This window comes from Cyclopterus lumpus, chromosome 21, assembly GCF_009769545.1.
Source record: "Cyclopterus lumpus isolate fCycLum1 chromosome 21, fCycLum1.pri, whole genome shotgun sequence".
NCBI lineage: Eukaryota > Metazoa > Chordata > Actinopteri > Perciformes > Cyclopteridae > Cyclopterus > Cyclopterus lumpus.
In genome coordinates this window covers 22,245,286-22,268,673 of record NC_046986.1, presented here as the reverse complement: position 1 = coordinate 22,268,673, position 23,388 = coordinate 22,245,286, and the positions used below count along the sequence as shown (strand labels likewise).

The window sequence follows — 23,388 nt, the reverse complement described above, 5'->3', positions numbered from 1 at the left end:
ACCTCACACTGCTGTTGCATCCACAGGTACGTAAACCACAATGACGGAGAATACCTTCATTTAAAAGAAAAAAAAACTGACCTTTTCTCTGAGGTTTCTCCTCTTCATCCAGCTGGGGAGATGATTTAGATTTCATCCTGTCAAATGAAAGAAAATAACTGTTATGTAAAAGAGAAAAAGCAAAGGAGCCATACTTACAGTGGCTCTCTTTATTGAAGCCACATGTTTTATAACCTTTTTGTTACCTCCAGAAAGTACCAGTTCAACTATTTTGACATGTCAAACGCAACGGTGAAAAATAAGGTTCTATAAAGAAAGTGCTGATTGCAGACCAATCGCAGGTAATTCCCATCTCAGCTGGAGGCCTTCCAATTTCACGAGCGTCTATATAAAGGGAGATTGTTTGAATGATTCAGTGCGAGTGGAGCCAGCAAGGAACGATGCAGCCGGCACCTGGACACTCTCCAGTGACCACATGCCAGCGTTGTTCAATACTGAGAAATGTGTTGAAAATACAACAAAAGAAGAACTAAACAAAACACGGTACACGTGACGTCAAATCATGTACCTGGTCTTCAGGTGAGTGACACATTGTTCTCGATTGATGGAAACTGGTGTTGGTGTGGGATTATGTGCTCGTGGGACACTGTTTTGGCAGGTTTCGGTGCAATCCAGGCAAGAACAGAATGTTGTTGCCAAGATGACTCCTGGTGCGGAGAATTATATAAAGCACTCAGAAAAAAAGGTGAACTTGTAGCTGAAAATGTGAAAGCAGCACTTAATAAATCAAATACAACTAGCTGCACCTGAAATCACCATATATATATATATATATATAAATGTGTTAATGCACTGGTGTTATTACTTACACTTTATATGTATCACTCTATTGTTGATATAGGTTTATATTTTTATTCTAATGGTCTTCTTATTCTTCTGTTGTACATTTTATACAATCTCTGGCACAACAATTTCCAGGATTTGTTTCGGATTTAATAAACCTCATCATATCTTATAATGTAGTTGTAAGTGCTTATTACACTTCTCCAGTGAAGACAACGGCTTGTTCCTATATTGTCATTCATTATCTGTTCATATAACGACCTTCATTCACGGGAGGAGTCATAATAATAATACAACCTTTTATTTGTATAGCACTTTAAATGGTACTAAGTTATCAGGGTTTATTAACGTATTTGCCTACAACTATATCAGCTAACAACTATTTATTCATTGTTCATATACTGTAATAAATCTTCATTGGGGTGACATTAAATAAAGTGCGTCTCATTCAACCTATTCAACTCATTATCCTAAAATACCATAATATAAATTGTAATCATTGAACTATTATACGTAGCATTATTACTCATCAAATTGGGTCTGAAGCGAGCAGGTTTTATTGGTGATTATCTGCATACAGAAAGAAGCATTATCTTGTGACTGCTGGACTGACCTGTCTGTGAAGGACAGTGACGGCGGGACATTGGCAAAGCTGGCGGCCCTTTAGGTGCAGGGGAGCATGTGGGGGAGGGGGTGGAGAGGGGAGGAGAGGAGAGGGGAGGGGAGGTGGGAGAGGAGAGGTGGAGAGGGGGAGGAGAGGTGGGGAGGAGAGGTGGAGAGGGGGTGGAGAGGGGAGGAGAGGAGAGGGGAGGAGAGGTGGAGAGGGGGAGGAGAGGTGGGGAGGAGAGGAGAGGGGAGGAGAGGTGGGAGAGGAGAGGTGGAGAGGGGGAGGAGAGGTGGGGAGGAGAGGTGGAGAGGGGGTGGAGAGGGGAGGAGAGGAGAGGGGAGGAGAGGTGGGAGAGGAGAGGTGGAGAGGGGGAGGAGAGGTGGGGAGGAGAGGTGGAGAGGGGGTGGAGAGGGGAGGAGAGGAGAGGGGAGGAGAGGTGGGAGAGGAGAGGTGGAGAGGGGGTGGAGAGGGGAGGAGAGGTGGAGAGGGGGTGGAGAGGTGGGAGAGGAGAGGGGAGGAGAGGTGGGAGAGGAGAGGTGGAGAGGAGAGGTGGGGAGGAGAGGTGGAGAGGGGGTGGAGAGGTGGGAGAGGAGAGGGGAAGAGAGGTGGGAGAGGAGAGGGGAAGAGAGGTGGGAGAGGAGAGGTGGAGAGGGGGTGGAGAGGAGAGGTGGGGAGGAGGGGTGGAGAGGGGAGGAGAGGAGAGGGGAGGAGAGGTGGGAGAGGAGAGGTGGGGAGGAGAGGTGGAGAGGGAGGGGAGGAGAGGTGGGGAGAAGAGGTGGGAGAGGAGAGGTGGAGAGGGTGGGGAGAGGGAGGAGAGGTGGAGAGGGTGGGGAGAGGGGAGGAGAGGTGGCAGAGGTGTGAGGGGTGGAGGTGGTGAGGAGAGGTGGGAGAGGTGGGGAGGAGAGGTGGAGGTGGTGAGGAGAGGTGGGAGAGGTGGGGAGGAGAGGTGGAGAGGGTGGGGAGAGGTGGGAGAGTTGGGGAGGAGAGGTGGAGCACAAAGGTGGAGGACAAAGCACATGCAGACCCGTTAGTTGCCCTGGTGTTGATGCAGACAATAAAGCAGCTTGTTAACTGTGTTATTATCCCCATGATGGCCGTATGAGGACACAGTGAGGAGTAGAAGGAGGTCTACTGACCGCTGCTGCTGCTGCTGCTGCTCTGCCAAGGCTCTCTCCCGCTCCCTGCGCTGCTGCTCTTCAGCTTCCTGCCGCCGCCTCCTCTCCTCCTCCCTCTCCTCCTCCTTCCTCCTCTGCCACCTCAGCTCCTCCTCATCCCTACTCTTCCTCTCCTCCTCCTGCCGCTGCTGCCGGTCTCTAGTCTCCCTCTCCTCCTGGAGCCGCCGCAGCTCGCGCTCCTCCTCCTCCCTCTTCCTCCTCTCCTCCGCCTGCCGTTGGCGCTCGTGCTCCTCCTTCCGTTTTCTCTCCTGCTCCTCCCACGGAGGCGTGGCGGGCTGGCCGACGGGAGACAGGGACGAGAGTGGGCCGCCGGCACCTGTGCTCACCTCCAGGCTCCCCGGCTGCAAGAGAGAAGGGAGGATGGGAAAAGAGGAAGCGATCAGCGCACGGTGGCATTAGTCTGACCTTCATCGACCTCCAGGGGGAACTGAACAACGCGTCATCCCACACCAGTGTTTTGAAATTTCAATCAATGGGGAGTTCGTGTTGCACAACTATGAGTCGGAAAGACTTCTGCCATTACGGGAAACATATCCACACATGTTGTGTGTCCTGTCACATTGTCCTGCTCTCACTTTCCCTGTCCTTTATGTGAAAAGAAATACCAGCCCCAAGTCACGTAACTGCTGAATAATTTATATATTTCATCAACAAACACAAAAGAAATGTCTGAGAATACATTTAGAAGTCCCTTTTATTACCCTGGGGGCAGTTTCAGGTTCTAAGCTTTACTTTGTACAAATTAAATCCTTTTGTCACCTCTTGTTGGCCCACACTCTTGGCCACCTCCTCCTGATCCTTCAGCCACTCCTCCTGCAACTTCTCCTGGTCGCGTTTATATTTCTCCTGGAAGAAAAAAGGCAGGGAGAGACGTCAATGGTCACCCAAAATGCACACACACACACGCAAATATTAACAAATTATATATATATATATATATATATATATATATATATATATATATATATATATATATATATATATATATATATTATAGTGTTCAGTACATTAGGGAAGCAATTGATATAAAAACTATAGCGTAGCTTGTATTGTATCCAGATAATTCCAAGCTCACCTACATGTTATCTAACCTAGAGAAGCTTGCTCAGGTCCCCCTGGCCCGTCATGAAATCAGGCCGTATATCCAACAGGGAACAACACTGGAGGAGCAACACGCCTTCGCTCTGCTTGGACACCTTTGATCTCCATCCAGAAATAGACCCAGGGAAAGGACTCCACTACATTTGATGCCTTACTTTGAGCTGCCAGAGTGTCAGGTTTTCTGTCTTCAGCCCATTAGGAGCGGTCTGCTTTGATTGTAAAGACTTCCTGGTCTGAACCCTTCTCATTGTAAGATGGGCCACACAGACTGATTCCCAGGTGGGAAGAGTATTTTAGATCAAATGGATTGTGAGGCTGGTATTTTCCCTGTTATTAATGGACTAGGCCCACACAGCTGACATTGATGCAGTCTAATACAACAGCGCTGCAGTAAATCCTACCTTCGTGAAGGTTATTGTGTTCAGTTTCTGTTGAAACCGATTCAACTTCATGGTCATTCTAGCGGGTGCAGGTTGCGGACCAAATATTAGAATATTGTGTAGTTTCAATACAATTTAACAGCACCACAAACTACAGAATCAACGCCTCTCTACTACACATCCAACAGAACCTGAACATTGTCCCCTTGTAACTATTTAGTACGCAGCAACACGGTCAAAGTTCAAGGCCGTAGTAGTATGTTATATGCATAACGTCGCTGCTACTCGAGTGTGCCTCTATGTACCTGTAGGAGGCGCTCCTGCTCCTTCTGCCATTTCTCTTGTCTTCTGCGCTCCTCTTCTGGGTCCCAAGACCAGCGGCTGGAGGACGGGATGATGGAAGGAACGGGTATCTGCAGACGGAGAAGAAAGGCACGCCGTATGAGACGGCATCACGTCGGCCAACGACTTGCATGGCCTCCTCACTGACTTTGTGGTTGTCAAGTCAAGCTGAATATAGCAGGTTTGTACAATACACAACACATGAAGGCTCCCTGCAGTCATAGTAATTATTAAATGTTCAAGATGTCGTCCTGCTATGAAAGCAAAAACAACAATAGAGAAAGAAAGGGCCCTCTCTGTACTGATAAGACGACTCACATCTGGCATCGCAGACTCGGATCCTCCTTGAAAAGAAAAGAAAAAGCATCCAGTCAGTAATATACTGCAGCAACACAACGTTGACAGGCTTATTACATTTTCAACTGGAGTTTCTAAGTCAAACGGCAAGCCCCCGCCCACCCCCCCCGAGCAACAACGGTTACATTTCACCCGCTAGGACTTATTGATTCTCTCAATTCGAGATCAGCCGCTGGTTGACATTTAAATTGGACGCCAGGCCCAATGGGTTCTGAATAGGAAAATCAATAAACCTATTGTGAGGACCACACGGCCAAACAAACACACGTGTGAGCAGCATGCACACTGAAGGATGCAGCCGGTCTGAAAGGCTGACGTATGGCTCCATGCATGCAAGGGAGCAACGTGAAGGCTTTCATCTGCATGCAAAGAGAAAAGTCGAACCGCGTTAAACCTGGAGCGTTCGCAGAAACACCACAAACACAGCAGGAAACAAAAGGTGTGCGTTTGTGGTCGGTACGCCGGAGAAGCGTCTGACAATGCTGTCCGGCCTTCGGAGCCGATGGTGCTGCTTTTATACTGTTTCATATGTTCCTTTTCATTCATAGCGGGTCTCTTTTCCCCTCCAAAAACAATAAGTTGTGCTTTTTTTCTTAATCATCAGAAAAACGATTCCTTAATTTGACCCCCAGAACAGCACCGGACTCCCTGGGTTTGAACAGCATGCCAGAGTCCCAGTTTGTACCAAGCAAAGGTGAGGAGGTCACTGCACACTCAACCCTGTTTACCACAGAGGTAGACCAGCGCACTGACACGGGACCCCGAGACACCTGAAGGAGGGGGAGGGGGAACAGCACAAAACGTTAGGCTCGGACAACCAAACAGAGCCACGGAGGAATCGATTTCAATCCGGACGGCTCATATTCGACTGATAAGTACCACTTATCAGTCGAATATGAGGCCGGGACCGATGAGAAACATGCACAGATCCCTTGGGAAGCTGAGAGACAAAAGCACAGAGAACCCAGCCACCAAATCACAAAGAATTCATTATTGTCATTATTATAATTATCATCATTAAGAACCACCACACACCCCGATTCGGTCAGTGCTTCTTCTTTTTTACCTTTTTCAAAAAACTCTGACCTCCGTTTTAAGTTTGTCAAAGATATGGGTTCTGACTCTACATGAGAGATGGAAAACAACAACAGGATACCGTGAGGCACAGTAGAGGAGATATGAATTACACTCACAGCACTATCACAATCATACGTTTCAGATAATGTGACGTCTTTTTTTTTCCCCGTTACACAACACGGTAAATGTCCATCAACAGTCCGGGTGTTTGCAGAGACGCTTCCCCCGAAAACTAATTCAACAGAAAGGCCACCGGTGCGTCTCATTGGATCAATTCCATAACCTTTTCTGATTGTGTGCTCTGCTCTTTACCTTTGTTCGTCATGGTCGCCGCCTGCTCACGGAAACCTCCATTAACTCCGTTTGAAGCCATGTCCTGCAGGAGGGGGGGGGGGGGGGGGGGGAGAGACATGGCGGGGCGCCCGCTAATTAAAAAGGGCCACAATACAGAAATAAAACGTGATCAAAACCCAAGAGGTTAACCCCGGGTCACTTACCAGGACTGGGTGGGCGGGCGCCTCTTTGGGCAGCAGCTTTTCCACAGAGGCGTGCGAGGTGAAATCCAGGCTGGAGCTGACGGCGTTGGCGTCGGGGGAACCTAGAAGTATCGGATGATCCACACTGGTCAGATTGATGGTCTTATGGATTTTAAATGGCATGGGAGGTTGATCTCTGTCCCAGTCTGCATGCAGACGATGCAATGGCACAAAAAAAAGGAATACAAATAGGAGGTGTGTTTTTGCACATGGAGCCACGTATTCTGTTCCTGTGTGTGTGTGTGTGTGTGTGTGTGCAGTAGTTGTTGTTATTTGTGTACGTAAAATCCAACATTTGACACATAATTGTCTATTTACATGAAGCACGCTATGAAGCAGGGGACAAGGTTGTTGTTATGGTGGTATTACAGAGAGCAGCAGGGTGTGACAGAGAAAACTTCCCCAGCCATGCAGCCCATTAAAGCTTTCATAAAGCCACACTGTGTTTCTAACAGACTCACAACAACTGGGCTCCACCAAACCATTACAACGAGCACTGGTTAGTTCAAGTGAGCTTCTCTGGCTGGTTGAGTATTCTTTCTTTGGAAGGAGACACTGGCGTAGTTGCAACATGTAAGCCTGTTACACCAACACTGTGCAAACAGCACACTCAGGGGACCGTGGACAACACCGAAGAAGAAGAAGAAGAAGAAGAAGAAGAAGAAGAAGAAGAAGAAGAAGAAGAAGAAGGAGGAGAAGAAGGAGGAGAAGAAGAAGAAGAAGGAAGAAGAAGAAGAAGAAGAAGAAGAAGAAGAAGAAGAAGAAGAAGAAGAAGAAGAAGAAGAAGAAGAAGAAGAAAAAACCCAAAGTAGAAATGAAACCACTGAGGTCAACGTAATATAACAGTCTTCCCTCGTCGAGGAAAAGAACCCAAAACATTACAGGTCCTTCCTGCTTAGCTGTCATGACATCATTCATGGATGATTCCACAACAGTTTACGGACCAATTTAAAGTGTCAAAACTGTTTAGCAACGCAAGGGGCATAAGCAGCGCTGTCAGTCCAGGAATGTGACCCTTGAAGTGGTTCAATTCAATCTCAAACAAACACACGCACGCACCCACAGACACACACACACACACACATGCTCAGACACACACACACACACGCTAAGACACACAGCATTCACATGACTCACTGTTCCTGCCATGATGCCTTATATCCATGATCAGACTGCCCTCCTGCAGGGCCTCCTCCATGCAGGACTTCCAGTCCGGGTAGCTCATTTCTGCCACCTGGTGCCCGTTCACCGTCAGCACCTCGTCCCCGGCCTGAAGCTGGCACATCTCCGCCGGGCTGCCTGCACGGGACAGACGAGCAGGGACGTGGTTACTCATAAGAGATATTGTTCTTGCATAAAGCAGCCTTTGTTTTAGTCATTTCATTTAAATTTGATTCATAAGAAATGATCAAGTGTTTGGACTTTTAATGACAGTTTACTAATTTTAAATATTCCATTATCCGAACCGCTTATCCTTTTTAGGGTCGTGGGACGCTGCAGCCGATCCCAGCTCACCCTGGAGAGGTCACCAGTCGGCTCATAGAGAGACAGAGAACCATTCACACTCACATTCACACCTACGGGGCAATTAAGAGTCCATTTAACCGGCATGTCTTTGGACTGTGGGAGGAAGCCGGAGAACCCGGAGAGAACCCACACTGTCACGGGGAGAACAACTCCACACAGAAGGACCGCCCAGACCGGGATCCGAACCCGGGGCCCTCTTGCCGTGAGGCGACAGTGCTAGCCACTACACCACGTGCAGCCCCGTTTAAAATATATATGACATATTTTTAATAATATAACTCATATTAACTAATTCTATTAACAACGTAGTAAGATCAATACTATTGGTTGTTCCCATTTGACTGTATGTCTTTACGTTGCTCTGCATGGCTCATGCGTGCATGACGTGGTTAATAACAGCATTGGATGAGGTCATTTTACCGTTGCATATTCCTGCTCATGCATGCTTTTGTTGTCCTTTTTTATGTTTGTTTTTTCTTAACCTGTCACTGAATTGGATTTTGAAACATCTCACCAAAGGACTGCAGCTGAAAAACATTTGCCAGCTGGTTACCATTTACAGCAATGGGGATTCATGTGCCTTGTCCTTCAAAATAAGACAATTAAATTAAACAAATGATGCCTTATTGCCTTCTTATTCTAAGTCGCTTTGGATAAAAGCGTCAGCTAAATGACATGTAATGTAAATGCCTCGCGGCGAGCACATTGTAGATTGAGACAACGCTAGATGGCACAGTATTAGTGAAACGTCACTAAATTAAATGAGAAACGAGCGAAGGTGGAACAAGCTCAGTAGAAAGAGAGGCTCAGACCCAGCAGATCTGACCCAGATAGATGCTGCCCTACATAGGTCTGGCATCGCCACGGCAATCGACTTGAAAACCTGCCGTCAACCATCCAGCAGGGCCTGGCTGAAATATATATATCAGCCCCTGGGCACCGTTCTCCAATATTACTGCAGTACTGTGTGAGTATGCTGGCGTTTAAGGCTGCCACGTTTGGCTCACACTACACTGGAAGGAGAATAAAGCTTTCCCCCGTATGATTCCAAATCCCGTTTGTTTGAAGCTACGTGCTCTGCTGTTACCTGGCTGGATGGACGCGACGCAAGCTCCCGTCGAGTCCCAGGCCGCCTGGAAGCCAAAGTCTCTGCTGCTGTTGGGCTTCTGGTTCAGGCTGATCCGCGACTCGCAGAAGTTCTCCTACGAAAACCAAACGCAGCAGCACAGGTGAGCGGAGACAAACTCAAAAACACACCAAATAAAGAAACGCGCTCCTGACTTTCCATCGCTGCGGAGATCGGCGTGTCAGGTTGTGTCGTCTGTGTGTACGCAGGTGTGCTTTGGAAAGATCGCCTTGTGTTAATCATTCATGGCTTTTGACTAAATGCCAACCTGTTGCTATTCTTTCATTTCTGGGTTTCATCAGCCTGTCACTTATTTCTAAGCAAACAAAATGAAACATTTGATTTCCTTATGTATTTGGGTTCAGTACTTATTTACCACAAAGCTAAGCTCGGTCTTATCCACAGCAAGTAACGCGAGTACCTGGCTGGTTTCTTTGGCTGGAGCCGGACTGACTGGGGCTCCGGTCTTGACCTGAGGAGGGACGGGTGAGATTCTCTGAGGAGAGGAGACGCTCTGAGTAGAGATGCTCTGAGAAGAGGAGACCATCTGAGGTGAGGTCTTGTCCTCTTCCTCCTCCTCCTCCTCGTCCTCGCTGCTGTGGGCCGAGCTGGACTGAGACTGAAGCTCGTCCTCAGAGGTCATGAACTGCTGAAAGCGGCTCGGCACCGCCGACTTCTTGGAAGCGACGGCGTCGCCGTTGACGCGCTTCTGGGGGTCGTCCACCTGTCCGAGGGGAATCAACATCGTCATAGGATGCACACTTTGAGTCTTTGAGAATAATATCATGTTAAATAACTTTGAACAACACAGGGCTGTTGATAAAATGCTGATTCTGGAAAAAATAACGGGATGAATGGGGGTGGGGGGACCAAGTGGGGACTGTGTTCGACTCTTTAAGTGAGTGTGAATCTCTACCTGAAAGTCCCGAACTGATCTGATGAAAGTGTCAGTAATGAATGAGATGGAGGCCTGAAATAGACGCTCTGGCAGTTGAGTTAGCGTTATAAAAACTCTGGCTTCATCTATTATTCACACCGTAATCAGATCGGACTCTTGGGTAACATTGATGCCCACAAAACAAATAAAACTGCACTGACCGACAAGGCAAACGATTTCTTACTGCTAAACAAACGCCCTCTCGATGTCCTTCAGCCCACTTTGTATTTAGAAGGATCTAAGTACTCACTGTCAAGGCTCGGGGAACATAGGTGAGGCGGGACGACTGCGTCCCAAAGGGCCGTGGCGCTACGATCGAGGTCAGACGGGCGCTATCCGGTTTCTGGTAGCTCCTGGGGAGGGAGGCGGACACCCGAGACACCCCGGGAGGCTTGGGTTCCATTGAGACGGGCTGTGGTTGTTGTTCGTACAGAGAGCCAGAGGAGGGGGCCCCCGCCTCAGTCTGTGTGCGCAACAATGGGCGCCTCGGCTCGGGCACCTTTCGCAGGGAGACGGCGGCCGCTGTCTCCACTGTCTCCACGGTGCCGGTGCGTACTGAGACTGGTAAAGGTGCTTCTGCTGCTGGTGCCGGAGACTGGGCCCTATGGAAAAAGCTGCGGCTGGTGGGAGTGGAGGTGGTGGTGGTGTCCCTGCCTGCAGGGCTGTCCAGAGTCTCAACTCCCTGTGAGGTGGGAGGGAAAGCGGCCCTGCCAGTCGCCGGGGAGGCGGCGCGGGGTTCGTCCTCTTTCAGAGGAGGCTCGGGGGATTCAGAGGAATAGTAAGGAGTGTCAATGGTGTAGCTCCTGGCGGGGAGGGTTCGGGTCCGAGGAGAAATGACCGCTTTGTCAAATACGTCTTCGTTGTCCAGGTAAGACAGAGATCCAAGGCGACCGCCGATGCTGTTCTTTCCTTTATTTTCTCTGAGGAGGAGAAGGGGGATGGGATGAGGAGGGAAGACAGGGGGGGACAGAAAAGTGGACAGCGATGGGTGAAATTAAAGACGAGGGAGGCAATTTAGAGAGATGAAGGGGAGTGAGGGTCAGGGAGGAAAATAAAAGGGTTGGAAAGAGGGGTGGGGCAAAGAAGGGGGAGGCAGGTTGCAAGCCATGATTAGATTACACTTTCACACTGACTGAAGGCACAATTACAGAGAGCCACCTCATTCAGTCCTGCACAAACAATCCTCTCGCCTCTGTGTTTAACAGCGTCCAAACCTCTCACTCACAACTTCTCTTCTATTACCTCAACAAAGGATCTCCCTCCGGGGGTTTAAAAAAAATAAAAGTTGTAGAAAAGGAACAAATTCAGTGCGCTGCTTTTTTGGTAAAAGAAAAACAGGATGATAAAAATCAAAACAGAGTGATGGAGGTGTGCTTTCTCTTACCTCTCCTCCTGCATCTCCTTGAAGGTCTTTGCCCTTCTGCTGCCGGACGTGCTCTCCTCTGTCTTCTCCCTCTCCTCCTTCTTCTTCACGATATCAGAGTTGACACTCCTGCGCCGGTTCTTCCATTTGCTCAGGTCCTGTACAGAGAAAAGAAAGCCCATCTAACCTCATGCACCATTTTTTGGCAACAGTTCAAACTCAGATCTGGATAAAAACAGAGTGGTTGTGTTGCGTGGCTGACTGCACTGCTGGAAGGGTGGGAAGTTGAGAGAGAGAGAGAAAGAATAGAAAACAGAAAGTGCTACATTTGAAGGTGTTCTATTTGTGTGCGTTAAGCTCCTCCCGGCTCACCTCCCCAGTGTATTGGGGACTGAGTGACCTAAATGCTGCTTTAAGACTCCATTACATTGCCAATGACACCAATCAGACTGTCACAGCAAGTCACACAAACATGGATAACGTTTTTATTACTCCTAATTCATCCAACCCAAAAATGATCGCTTGTGATGCATCCGTGGTGTTTAAAATTGGAGCATCCCCACTCTTTATAAAAATCCAGGAATAACCTACACCCTCAAGTCAGCTTTACATGGATTAATGTAGTTGTTTTTCATTCCAGGGTCTTGGCCTTACATCATCTGTCCATATTACATCATGAAAGCGATCATCGTTGCATGATCGTCGTTCGTGTTTACAGGAAGTGGTGTTTCCTGTCACAAACACTGATTTGGAAACGAGGACAGTCCATAGCCCCCTCTGGCTATGGACTGTCCTCGTTTCCAAATCAGCATCTGCCTCCGTCTCTGGCTTCGATCTGAGCGGCTCTCTTTTCACCCTGCGGGCCACAGTCTGCACCACAACACCTGCTTTCCTGTTTGCCTCTCACTTCTGTGTTGGGAAACAAAAACCCTTTTCCTGCCAGTCAGATTGTCTTGATTTGTAAAACGAGGACGTATAGAGACACCAGACCGTTACTCACATCCTGCCACTTATCCTCCGTGTCCTTTGTCTGCTGGCGGTGCTTCTGCAGCTCCTCGTAGCGAGACTGCCGGTCGATGTTGGGCTCCACCTGAATATCGCTGGCTGATTTACTCCTGTGGACAGAAAGAGAGTTTTCAGAAAGTCCCTGGGCAGGTGGATGGGACAGTTAGTTTGGATCCAACACAATTCTGTCAAATTCTGTTAGAAAAACCCACCAAAATTCAAATAGTCAAAATATCTTCCACCTTATAACTCCTGTCCATATGTTTATAAGTCGGATTAGACCTTCAACCTGCAACCAGGTGTTAGTTTGCAAACACAGCACACGGGTCAACCGCAAAAACACAGTTTTGGAGTTGATGGAAGCTCAGTGGGTTATTGCCATGTATCGCAGCGCTCCCCCGTCATGCAAAAAGAGCACTCGCAGCCTTCAGAGAAATGCACTCTTACCTGTTGAGACGTGCATGTGTCTTACTCTCTATGGGGGTGGACGGACCAGCGCTCAGCCATAATAACTCTCACCGGGACACCCTGGAGTTTCAGGTGGATGACCCGGCGTAGTGCTACTGTGTGCATCTTTTTCGTTTTGTTGCCTTGTCAATAGAGCTTTGTGGAGCAGCAACACTCCCGCCCCTCCCCATCACCCCATCACCCCATCACCCCCCACACACACGCCCCTGAACTTGGCCCCACAATGCAATGTGTTGTATGTCAGCATTTAGCAGCCGGTGAGTGAGAGCAGCAGCACAAAAGCAGGGGGGGGGGGGGGGGGGGGGGTCTAGCGCGGTGCGACTGCATGGGGGGGGTCAGAGCGAACGCAAACGTGCCACATTCCTGTGAGCCCGCATCAACTCACCCGTCGATACTCTCTGGCACTTGCTGCTGTCTAGGGAACCGGAGAGAGCCACACACAAACAAAGTCACATTTCTGTGGAGGGAGCCTGGTGTGTGAGAGGGGCCCGGTGAGCCCAGATCCCCCCCCCACCAGCTGGTGGGGGCCGCTGCTGTATGTGAACCCCAGCTAAAATATGACTCGGCTGGTTTAAAGAGATTTAAAGAGTTTAAAGGGACAGTTCACCCCAAAATCAAAGATACAGTATTTACCTGCATTACAAAATCAAAGATTTATATTTCTCCTCTTACCTACACTACAAAATCAAAGATTCATATTTCTCCTCATACCTGCCCGACAGGTGAGAGGAATCCTCTTTGATTCTGGGGTGTCCTGTCCCTTTAAAGGTGTGAACATAGTGGGCTTACGTTTGTATGTACCGTTGTTGCGCAAATATGCATGTCCCTCGCAACAATGCTGCCTTTCTGCAGACTCCAACATGATGTCACTGGAAACACGGCTTTTAACATATGGAAGTGAAGTAAATTCAGATGGCCTTGACTCAGGTTAAATGGTTGCTTTGTGCGTGCCTGTGTGTGTGTGTGTGCGTGCGTGCGTGCGTGCGTGCGTGCATGTGTGTGTGTGTGTGCGTGGATGTGTGTGTGTGTGCGTGGATGTGTGTGTACGTGCATGTGTCTGTTCATGTGCAAACGCTGCAGTGCAGATTTGTGTTCAGGTTACCATGGAGTCCTCGAGTCGCATCTTCTCTCGGAGCCGTGGGGAATTTCATCCAGGCTTTTCAAGTCGACTCGACAGACGCGAGTGCATTTGTTAATCGCCCCCAGCTCGGAGCTGCGGGCGTGCTCGGGACGCTCGGTTGGTGACATTACTCAGGCGTGAACCTTTCCACACTCTCGTGCTGCTGGACTTTGAGCTTCACACTGACATGTGAAGCTCAAAGTCGCGAAGAAGACAGTGAACTCTGGACTGTAGGTGTGAGGTGAGGTCAACAAATGGCCACGCAAATCCATCACGAGATCATCAAGTCTCTAATTTTCTTTATTTCATTTTTTTTCCATTCACAGGCAAACTCGTTTCCGATAGGAAAACAAAACCAAAGACCAAATGCAGAACTCGGGTCTGATTTAACAGTGCTCATGATGTACCAAACAATATTGATAGTGTCGCTTTGTTCCAAAATCACACATCAAAAAAAGCACAGCAGCGGGAGGTTTCCATGCACATCCGTCTCGCCATCCACCCGGCGCGTACACATCCCACGTGTTGCTAACGTCAAATGAACCGTACCGCCATCATGCAGAAAAGAAACCCCCAGTCAATGTCAGCGGGACTTTGACTGCGGTTTCTTGTTTACTGGGAAAAAGACTTTCAATTTTGAGGTAAAAAGAAAACATTTAAAACAGGGAAACGTTTGTAGCCGTGCCTTCGCTCGTGTGACTGACCCAGTGACTGCTGAAGGCCCCTGTTAGTTTAAAGAGATGGCCTTCAGACCAGTCGCTTACAGGTTGGATCGACATGCAGTCTGGACCGATTCACGATCTGACAGAAAACAAGGCTAGAACGGCCCTTCACAGTCTACAGAGTCGGGAGGAAACTAACAGGTCTTTACAACTTCAGAGCAACCAGCCTCTCCACCATGAGCCTCTTCTTATATCTCAGCCGACTGGCTTCCCTGATCTCCTGCCATCTCTGCAGGTCGCCTTCGCTGCAGGAAGGAGGCACTGAGGGCGTCATCTGATTGGCCCACGCGTCTCCCTGTGAGCTCCGGCTCGCGTCGGAACAGAGTTTCCGGACGAGCATGTCGTCCGTTTTAGGACGCGCCTCCTCCCCGGCCCCATTGTGTTCGTCTGCTGCGGCCTCGTGGGTCAGGGGACACGGGGGGCACAGGAGTCTGGCCCTGAGATCGGGAGGCAGATCCCACGGCTCCGGGATGGCCATGGGGGCGTAGTTGTCTGGTGCTCCCGAGAGAGGCCGCTGTTGCTGAGCCTGCTGGGCTTTCTCCTTGCGATAGACCACGTCGTCCTGCTCGATATCGGGGTAGTGGATCTCATCGCCGTCGGCGTCGTGCCCCTGGGTGACGATGTTGAGCTGCGGCTCGGACGAGTAGGGACGGCGGTGGGCCGACAGCGGGGTCTTCATCATGAACAGGTCCGTGTTGGACTGGAAGGCCAGGGTTCGCCTGGTGAACATGTCGTCGTTCTCCAGGTCGGGGACAACGCTCTCGTAATCGAAGGGGTCCGGGGGCTCGCGGGGGTCCTGGCGCCCCAGGAGGGGCCACCGCTCACATTTGACCAGTCTGGGACCCGAGGCTGGGTCCACTGGGGCAAACGTCAGAGGGGGGGTCACTAACAAGGGGAGTTGTATCTCGGGGCGCTGCGGGAGAGTGTGTGCTTGAATGTGAGGACTGCAGGGGTGGGCAGAAGGAAACAGAAGGACAGAGAGGTGATGAGTGCATGCATGTGAACTGGAGCAAAGAGCAAGAAAAGGAGGAAGAGATGCTGCGATGCTAGCTGCTATCACTGGAATAGACTGCAATGAAAATTGCATAATGCTGAGTTACAGCCTATTTTCTACAAAGGTCAGTGCAAGCCAGCTGCTCTATAAAGCGTGTTAGGGCAACCTCCAGACAGTATATATTATCATTAGTAATATTAGAAAGCCGCTCATCAGCATCAACTGGAGCCGGTCATATTCCTCCTATGAAATCGTGACGTCCTAAGAACATCCCGTCACTGTCACAATCATGCAGCTGTATGGACCTTTTCCCCACCACGAGGCTGGCGTGAGCCGAGGCCTCGTGCGTGCGGGTGTGAGGGGGAGAGGGGCCGGAGAGGGAGCGGGCGGAGGAGAGCCAGGGGCTGACGTCACAGTCGGAATCGTCCGACGAAGAGCCCGACTTCTTATAGCTACAGCCGAGGACGGCGGGGTGGGACGAAGAGAGAAGGGGACAGGAGCAGAGAGAGGGTAAAAGGGAAGGAAAGGGGAGGGGGACGGGAGGCAATGGCAGGAGAGGAGAGGAGGAAGGAAAAGTAAGTGGGAGGAATCTGTACAGAAAATGCAGTGAATGACAAAATCTAAAAAAGGTTATATTGGCATGCAATAACTGTGTCTGGAAGAAAAGAAAAAATAGATTTCGCACGAAGAAGGGAATGCATTTTATCCGTAATGCTACTCTTTCAAATATAATAAAGTATGTATGTATATATATATATACATACATACATGCTTGATTGCATTGCTCACACACCTGAAGCCTTGCATCTTCTTGTACCAGGGTCTCTTCTGAGAGCCCAGTTTGATCTTCTGTATGTGTGTATCTTCTTCGGGCGTCCAGAACTTTGGCAAGAACTTGTCATAGGACACTTTGGCCACGGGCTGGGGTGTGACGCCCAACTTGCGTGAGTAGAGGTCATCCTGGACGGGGTCAGCGTAGCCCACGTCGTCGTCCTCGTCCTCAGAGTCGTCGTAAATCTCCCTGAACAGGCTGTGGTCCACCCGCACGGAGCCCTGCTGGGGGGGCCGCACTCCCCGGCTGTTGACGCCGCTGCTGCTGCTCAAGAGAGACGGCCAATCACACGTGTCAACAAGACGGTTTTCGGCAGCCGCACAGCACGCCAGTCACGCAAAGAGTTGCAAAAACAACCTCAAACGAGATGGCGCGAGGATTAGCAAACCAAACGCAAGCTCAAAGACCAAGCTGTAAAAAGAGGCAAACAATTGATTTGAGGAGTTCATGTCGCCAAATCACTCCTCCAAGCTCATCAAATTCAGGAGGCGCAAAAAAAAGAAGAAAAAAGGACGTGCTGCCGCAAAAAAAAAAAGAAATCTCAAAACAAGTCAAACAGAAACCAACTTTCAGGCGAGCACAGAGCTCTGTTAGAGGCAGCACACTGCAACCAAAGGCGTTGCTCATGGTTACGATCAACCATGCAAACTGAAGGTAAGAGAAGCGCTGTAGTTCGCTCTCATCAGGCAGGCACACCAAAGGCACACGGTCGCTTGCAGGTTCTCTGACCTGAGGCAGGTCAAACTCTGCTGAGGGGCAACATTGGGAGTCATAGTGACCGGAGTCCAGGGGCTGACCCCCGACGCCTTTCCCGCTGCCAGGGAACTGGCGGGCACGGCGAAGTTGGCGGGAGGAGCCGGGGAGGGGCTGTGGAAGCGTCTGCTGGCAAGGTCGTCCAGGACGAGGTCCGGGTCCGGGCGGTCTGCGTCCGAGTCGCTGCCGCTCTCGTAGGCCCACTGCAGATGGGGCGAGGCGCTCGGGGACGCCGGGACGCTGCCGCAGCGGTCGGAGGAAAGCCTCGTTTCGCTGAAGTTGCCGTACCACAGGAAAATGAAAGACAACACCGGTACACAACCAACGTCCAACCAACGACCAGTCAACACAACAGCACCGCAATCACCGACATGATGGGAGAGGAGACAGGGTCAACTTTGGAGCACAGAACTTTGGGCGCGAACAATTGGTGTTACTTTGTTTATAAGAAGAAGACCTTGCACCTTCAAACGCAATCAAAGAGTTCCCCGTCGTGTGTCACAGTACCTGGTGAGCGTGGCTTGGTCCTCCGCGTACGTGAGGTTGGCCCAGCTGCGCCGGCTGTCCTCATTGCGCTCGGCCCGTTTCTTCCGCAGCGGCGCGGGCACGTAGGCCGTGGATTTGTCTTTGGTGGGCAGGAACTGGTTAAACTGGGAGGTGGGCTTGGGCGTGAGGGTCACTGACCGGCGGTAACTGAGACCGCTCTTGTTTTCGGTCATCCTGAAGACGGAGTCAGCCTCTGCGTCGCTGCAAAAACCTGGGCAAGAAACAGGGGGGGGGGACAAAGAGGTGTAAAAAAAAAGGAAGAAAATAATGAAATAAAAGAAGAAAGTGGGAGAAGAAAGGAAGGAGACGATGAGAAGTAAGGAAGGAGCTAAAAAGGACAAATGAGGTGAGAGAAAAGAAAAGCGTGAGGAGGGATCGTGTTGTGTGTTCTGGCTGGACTCTAAAGGAGGAACAGAGGGGTGCAGGGTGGGGACCGGAGGCCTCTTCATTTACAAGCCGCTGTGGAATGTCTCACTTCCCTGTCCTGCAGCATGGGGGGCAGACAACCACTCTGACCACTACTTCAACCTCTCAAAGCAACACTTTTGTTACGAAACAAGAGTGAAGACGGACTTTTGGCGTCGATATGTTATACATCTCCGCTTGTTCACTGAAAACGTTCACTTTCACGAGCACACCACTAGATGGCAATAGGTGTTTGTTTTCACTAATGGGAGGCAACTTTCTGGCTCCAACGCAGCATAGTTTTCCAGTTCGCAAATATTTGAAGTTCTGGAAAGACCAGAGAGGAAATTTGAGAAAGTCTTAACACTTAAAAGACAATCTACAGCTAGATAGCGACCTCTTAAAAGCCATAAAGTCCAAAAAAGAAGAGGTGAAGAACAGAAGATTCTGATTCTAGTTGTTTCTGTAGAGATGCACAAGACGTCTCTTACCCTCGCTGCTGCCTTTAAGAGTGGAGTCAGAGGAGATGCTCAAAGAGTCCAAGCTGTCCAGGGAGTCGTCTCTCCTGTGTCCTCCTCCTCCTCCTCCTCCTCCCTCTCTCAGTTGGAAGAGCTCCTCTCGCTCTGAGCACCAGCTGTCTCCAAAACCGCTGTCTCTGACGTTGCCGCCTTTCTGACCGGACGATTCCTGCAGAGCCTTTCACAGACACACACACACACGCACACACACACACACACACAGACAGTTAGACAATGGGCTGCCAATTACAACATATAGCTCAGCAGTGTGTGTGGTGCGTTCGAGGTCTCCCAGGTAGAGGGTGAGGTCGGCCCTGTCCGGCCTCTCGTTCTGTGACTGGAAACGCTGCTGCGTTCTCCACAAGAGACGATGCATTCGCCATCTCCGTCAAAACAAACAGTGCCGTGCACCGTGTGTTTACTGCCTGAGGACACTTTGGATGGCTCTTGAACACAAAAGCAAGCTCCGGAGCAACTTTAACCAGCACGCCGACGAACAAGCCAAAACTTGAAAAGGTTTGTCCAGATCTGTAATCCACCGAATCCTACCAGACAACACAAGTCCACAAACTAAACCCGGCCTAATGCCACACCACTGAACTCGGATTATCATAGCTCAACGTACATACGCCGCGCTAACCGACTGCTATTACTGAAAACCCCTGCAGTCAGTTAAAATTATAGGGGACATGCGCAGCATCGCCTGTAAATCTACGTGGGAGCTAAGTGCCAAATTCAACACTGGAATGAGCAGGGGGGGGAAGAAGCAACAATTTCCACCTGCAAATACGAGCCGGCTGTGCGACCGTGCTGTAAACAAGATTTGAAATAGCAGAGTCAAAGCATCGGGTCATTTATGACTTAAGGTAGCTTTGGCTTGAGAGGCCCCTCGGCCCTTCCTCCACACATAGTGTACATACTGGGGGAGGTTACAGACGTGGACTGGGCAGTGGATGTAAAAGAGGATCTCCTTCGCGATTGATGTGGTTTCTGTGAGAAAATTAAGCTGGATAAGACAGCTCAAGGTGCGCTTCGATGATTATCCACTGTTTTACCTTGTATAGTGCTGTGCCCAGTAAGCCCTCGAACGCCTTCAGATTCAGGAAGGGTCCATCATAGAAACGGTCACACTGAGCTCTTCTACCAAGCCAGTAGATGGTGATCAGCACCTGGAGGGAAGAAAACAAACAGCTTCTTACACAAAGGTGGAAACTCAACCAGCGTTACCGGACAGAGTACATCAGATTATAGCTCCCTCTTTACCACCCCCAGGCCACGAATGCTCTGTGCAGGTGATTGTTGTGTTGGTTAGCCGCACTGACACCAGGTGATATCGCTGCCCTTGTTTTCCAGGCTCATCCAGAATACTCTGTATCTGTTTGTGTGCCGGGCCGGGCAGGTAAATGTGCTGCACTGAAGCAGACGGTGATCGCCACAGTGCAACGCTTTGCTGGTTCCGTTTTTACGCCATGCGCTTCAAAACTGCCGCGTCGGCTCTTTGGTTTTGTGTCGCGTGGCCACATGCGGTAAATATAGTGTGGGTTTGATCCGACGCCATGAAGCTGCGGTGAGAGATACTACGCTCTGGCTTGCACATGCACAAAGTATGACAAGAAATAACATCCATGGGAGGAATATTCCATCAAAAAGGGGCAGATTAAACACTTGTAACGACTCAGAAGGTCCTTTGTTTTCCGGCAGCAGTTCGATTTTTTAATGAACACCTTTAGGTGTTTTTAGATTTAGACTTAGCATCTTTCTGATAGTCATGTTTTATGGGGTATCTTCTGGTTTTGTTTGTTTTGTAGTGTGTTACGTGCTCTGTGGACTGTGTCTATTGTTGTCTGTATGAATGTTTGGTGACAAATGAGTTTCCCCACTGGGGATTAATAAAGTTTTCTAATCTAATCTATATATTGTACTTTAATATATTTTAAAAGGTACAAACAAGACCATGAAATATATCTCAAATTTGCCGGATAAAAACCAGTGTCAGTCGCAATGCCATGGTCATCTTTTATACATTTTACCATGTAGAATAAAGACATTTATATTTTATATTATTATGCCTTTGATTGATTCTTTGAAGGAGACTTGCAATGTATAGGGTTTTTAGCCCATTCACAAGATTAAAATCTCAAATTAAGTCTGGGATTAGTTTAGTGTCTGTTTGCATTTGATCTTTGTTCATCCCCCATCTCTCCTCTCATTTCCTGTTACAAAGCCCCCCGAAAAAGTGAGTGTAAGCAATAAAGCTACATTTGGCACAACATGTTTAAGGGACTATTAAGGTATCAAATTAAAAAGAATACTATTTCTTATTCCACACATTCGTATTCCTTCTCAAAACCTGACTCCTACATTACCCACAATGCATATAGCCTACAGCTGCTAGGCCCAAGTACAGATGAGGAGCTACAGAGATCAAGTAAACTCACTTTTAAACTCCACAACTCCAGAATATATAGATATATTTTTTCTTACTTATAGCCGCAACCGACCCCAGTGACATCACTCGAGTCGGCACAGCTCTCTCTGGAGCCACAGAAGGCTTTCTACATACACGTGGAGGTAGTACTCACTAACACCTGTAAAAAGACTTTGAAGAGTTCCCCTTGAATGGGATTCTATTCCTCAGTGAAATCTGAACAGGACTGAAGCTAAATTATCTTTTCTTATTTAATAGAATAATAATAAAATAAAAAAAGCTTAATCTTTTCTACTCACATTTTTCAGCCTCCTGTCAGTCTCTTGATGCCTGCGAGAGAAAGGGCAGAAAACAGAGGTGAGTGAGTGTGTATGTGTGTGTGTTTGTGTTGTGTGAGAGAGTGAGAGAGAGAGAGAGAGAGAGAGAGCGAGAGAGAAAGTGATAATAAAAGAACAGAGTTCATGTTTGTTGGGTCTCTGTGTTGGACGGTGAAAGGGCTGGAAAGTGAGAGCACAATCCAGACCTACTGCCAGGCCTTCATTCACTCACAACAACAACAACAACAACAACAACAACAACAACAACAACAACAACACAGAGGCCGAGAGAGAAACATTTCTGGGAAAAAAGGATCATTGTGAGCCATAAAGTGTTTTACATGTGCATGTGTGTGTCTATTTTTACACTAATCACGCGGCTGTAAAAACACCTAGTTAAAGCTTCGGGGCACAAAGGGGTTTTTTGTTTCTGATTTCACACAACGATACAACTAATAACTGTCGACTTCACTTCTGAATACCACCACTGTTGGAGCCTCTCGCATGCTACCCAGCTCAGACGGCATTTCACTCGCATTTCTGGGCTTTGACAGTCGACCCGACGAGTCGGTAAATCACTCTCGGCTCATTCTTGCTCCTGTGAAACCAAACAACACTCACAGCCCGATGCGTCCCCCTTTCTCTCTCCTCGTGCACATTGTGTACCTGTCGCCAAAGGTGACCGTAGAGTCTATTTGGAGGGGTCAGTAAACCGCTCACGGTGACAGGGGGAGCTACACATCCCCCGTTTCACGCGGTAACACAATAGTCACGCGTGCCTCTCTCCTCCCATGAGCACTTGGGTTTTCCCAGCATGCAGTGGGACCAATGCACCTGCTCAGAATGCGATGCATGCGTGGCGTCGACGCCTGTGATGACATGTCAGTTAAAGACCAGGTTCAGGCGGAGGGAACAAAGCGAGGACGTATAATTGAGTACATTCTTTCAATCAGGGTACTGATTGCCTAATAGAGTCCTCAGTACAGTACTTAAGTACAGGTTTGAGGTATTTGCACATACTGTCCTGTAACTTTATATTCCCACTAAAGTATTTTTCACTCCCCCACATTTAGCTGACAAGTTCCATGTCAGATTGTTATATAATAAAATACAACAGGCCGGTAGAGATAAAAGCAGTGGGAAGGGGAGCAGATCAACTTTCTCACCGTCAGGGGTGCTAATGCTAATTGGCCAACGGCGGAGACTGAAATGGACGCTTACCAATTTGGCGTACTGCAAATTTATAGGCCCAATAAAAAAGTGGGAGGGGAGGGAAAAAAAGAGGAAGAAGAAAAAAAAAAGCCCTCTCTTGTGTGGCTTGGAACAGTCACAAAGCCTAAGATTATAGCGGTGCTGGCCAGTTCCAGAAAATAAAAAAGAGCTGTACGCCAAAACTACCACCACATTGCTTCTCGTAAGGCTTATTTATGGCGAGTGGTGATAGCTGAACAGAAGAAGTATATAACGGGCTATTTCCAGGCCTCCAGAGGAGCCTCGGGACTGTTGCCGTCAGCTGAGCGCTCATATGATTGAGCGCAGTCATCGACAGAGCGTCATCCGAGTGTGAAACACATACGTTGTTAGCAGAGAGCACAGGCAGGGAGTATTTTTACTGTCAGCTTTTTTTGGTCTTTAATGTGAAGATGTCAGATGTTCTTTTTAAATGTGTCTGTTTTGTTCCAGGTTAAAAAAAAGGATGTAAAACAGGACACGTCTGGGTCCCATTTTGCGCCCAAAGACTCAAGTATGAGAAGGAAAAGTGCCACAGCATTTGTTCTGATTGGTGTAATGTCTTGACATCTGGTGTGGACACACTTTGGGCAAGTATCTGTCAGTACAACATTGCCATTTTTAGATCACATGAAAAATCGCGCTTTTATCAAGAGTCAAAGAAAAAAATTAGACAATG

General features: G+C 48.8%; 1 protein-coding gene across 11 annotated transcripts in view; it reads right to left on the bottom strand.

Annotated features, from left to right (window-relative positions):
- The window catches only part of lmo7a (LIM domain 7a), a 46,724-nt gene that overhangs the window by 3,456 nt on the left and 19,880 nt on the right, over positions 1 to 23,388 (bottom strand). For 3 of the 11 annotated variants that reach the window (XM_034561126.1, XM_034561135.1, XM_034561133.1), the window contains exons 5-24: positions 21,462 to 21,492; positions 19,790 to 19,903; positions 18,708 to 18,912; positions 17,773 to 18,022; positions 13,230 to 13,259; positions 12,372 to 12,486; positions 11,393 to 11,529; positions 10,259 to 10,928; positions 9,493 to 9,795; positions 9,033 to 9,147; positions 7,556 to 7,717; positions 6,380 to 6,564; positions 6,195 to 6,258; positions 5,872 to 5,928; positions 4,767 to 4,792; positions 4,412 to 4,519; positions 3,385 to 3,471; positions 2,587 to 2,966; positions 1,457 to 1,504; positions 82 to 137 (exon numbers count right to left, since the gene is read on the bottom strand). In XM_034561126.1, the coding sequence (XP_034417017.1) occupies positions 82 to 137; positions 1,457 to 1,504; positions 2,587 to 2,966; positions 3,385 to 3,471; positions 4,412 to 4,519; positions 4,767 to 4,792; positions 5,872 to 5,928; positions 6,195 to 6,258; positions 6,380 to 6,564; positions 7,556 to 7,717; positions 9,033 to 9,147; positions 9,493 to 9,795; positions 10,259 to 10,928; positions 11,393 to 11,529; positions 12,372 to 12,486; positions 13,230 to 13,259; positions 17,773 to 18,022; positions 18,708 to 18,912; positions 19,790 to 19,903; positions 21,462 to 21,492 (3,143 nt within the window). The other 8 variants (XM_034561130.1, XM_034561134.1, XR_004611773.1 and 5 more) reach the window with 7 other exon arrangements.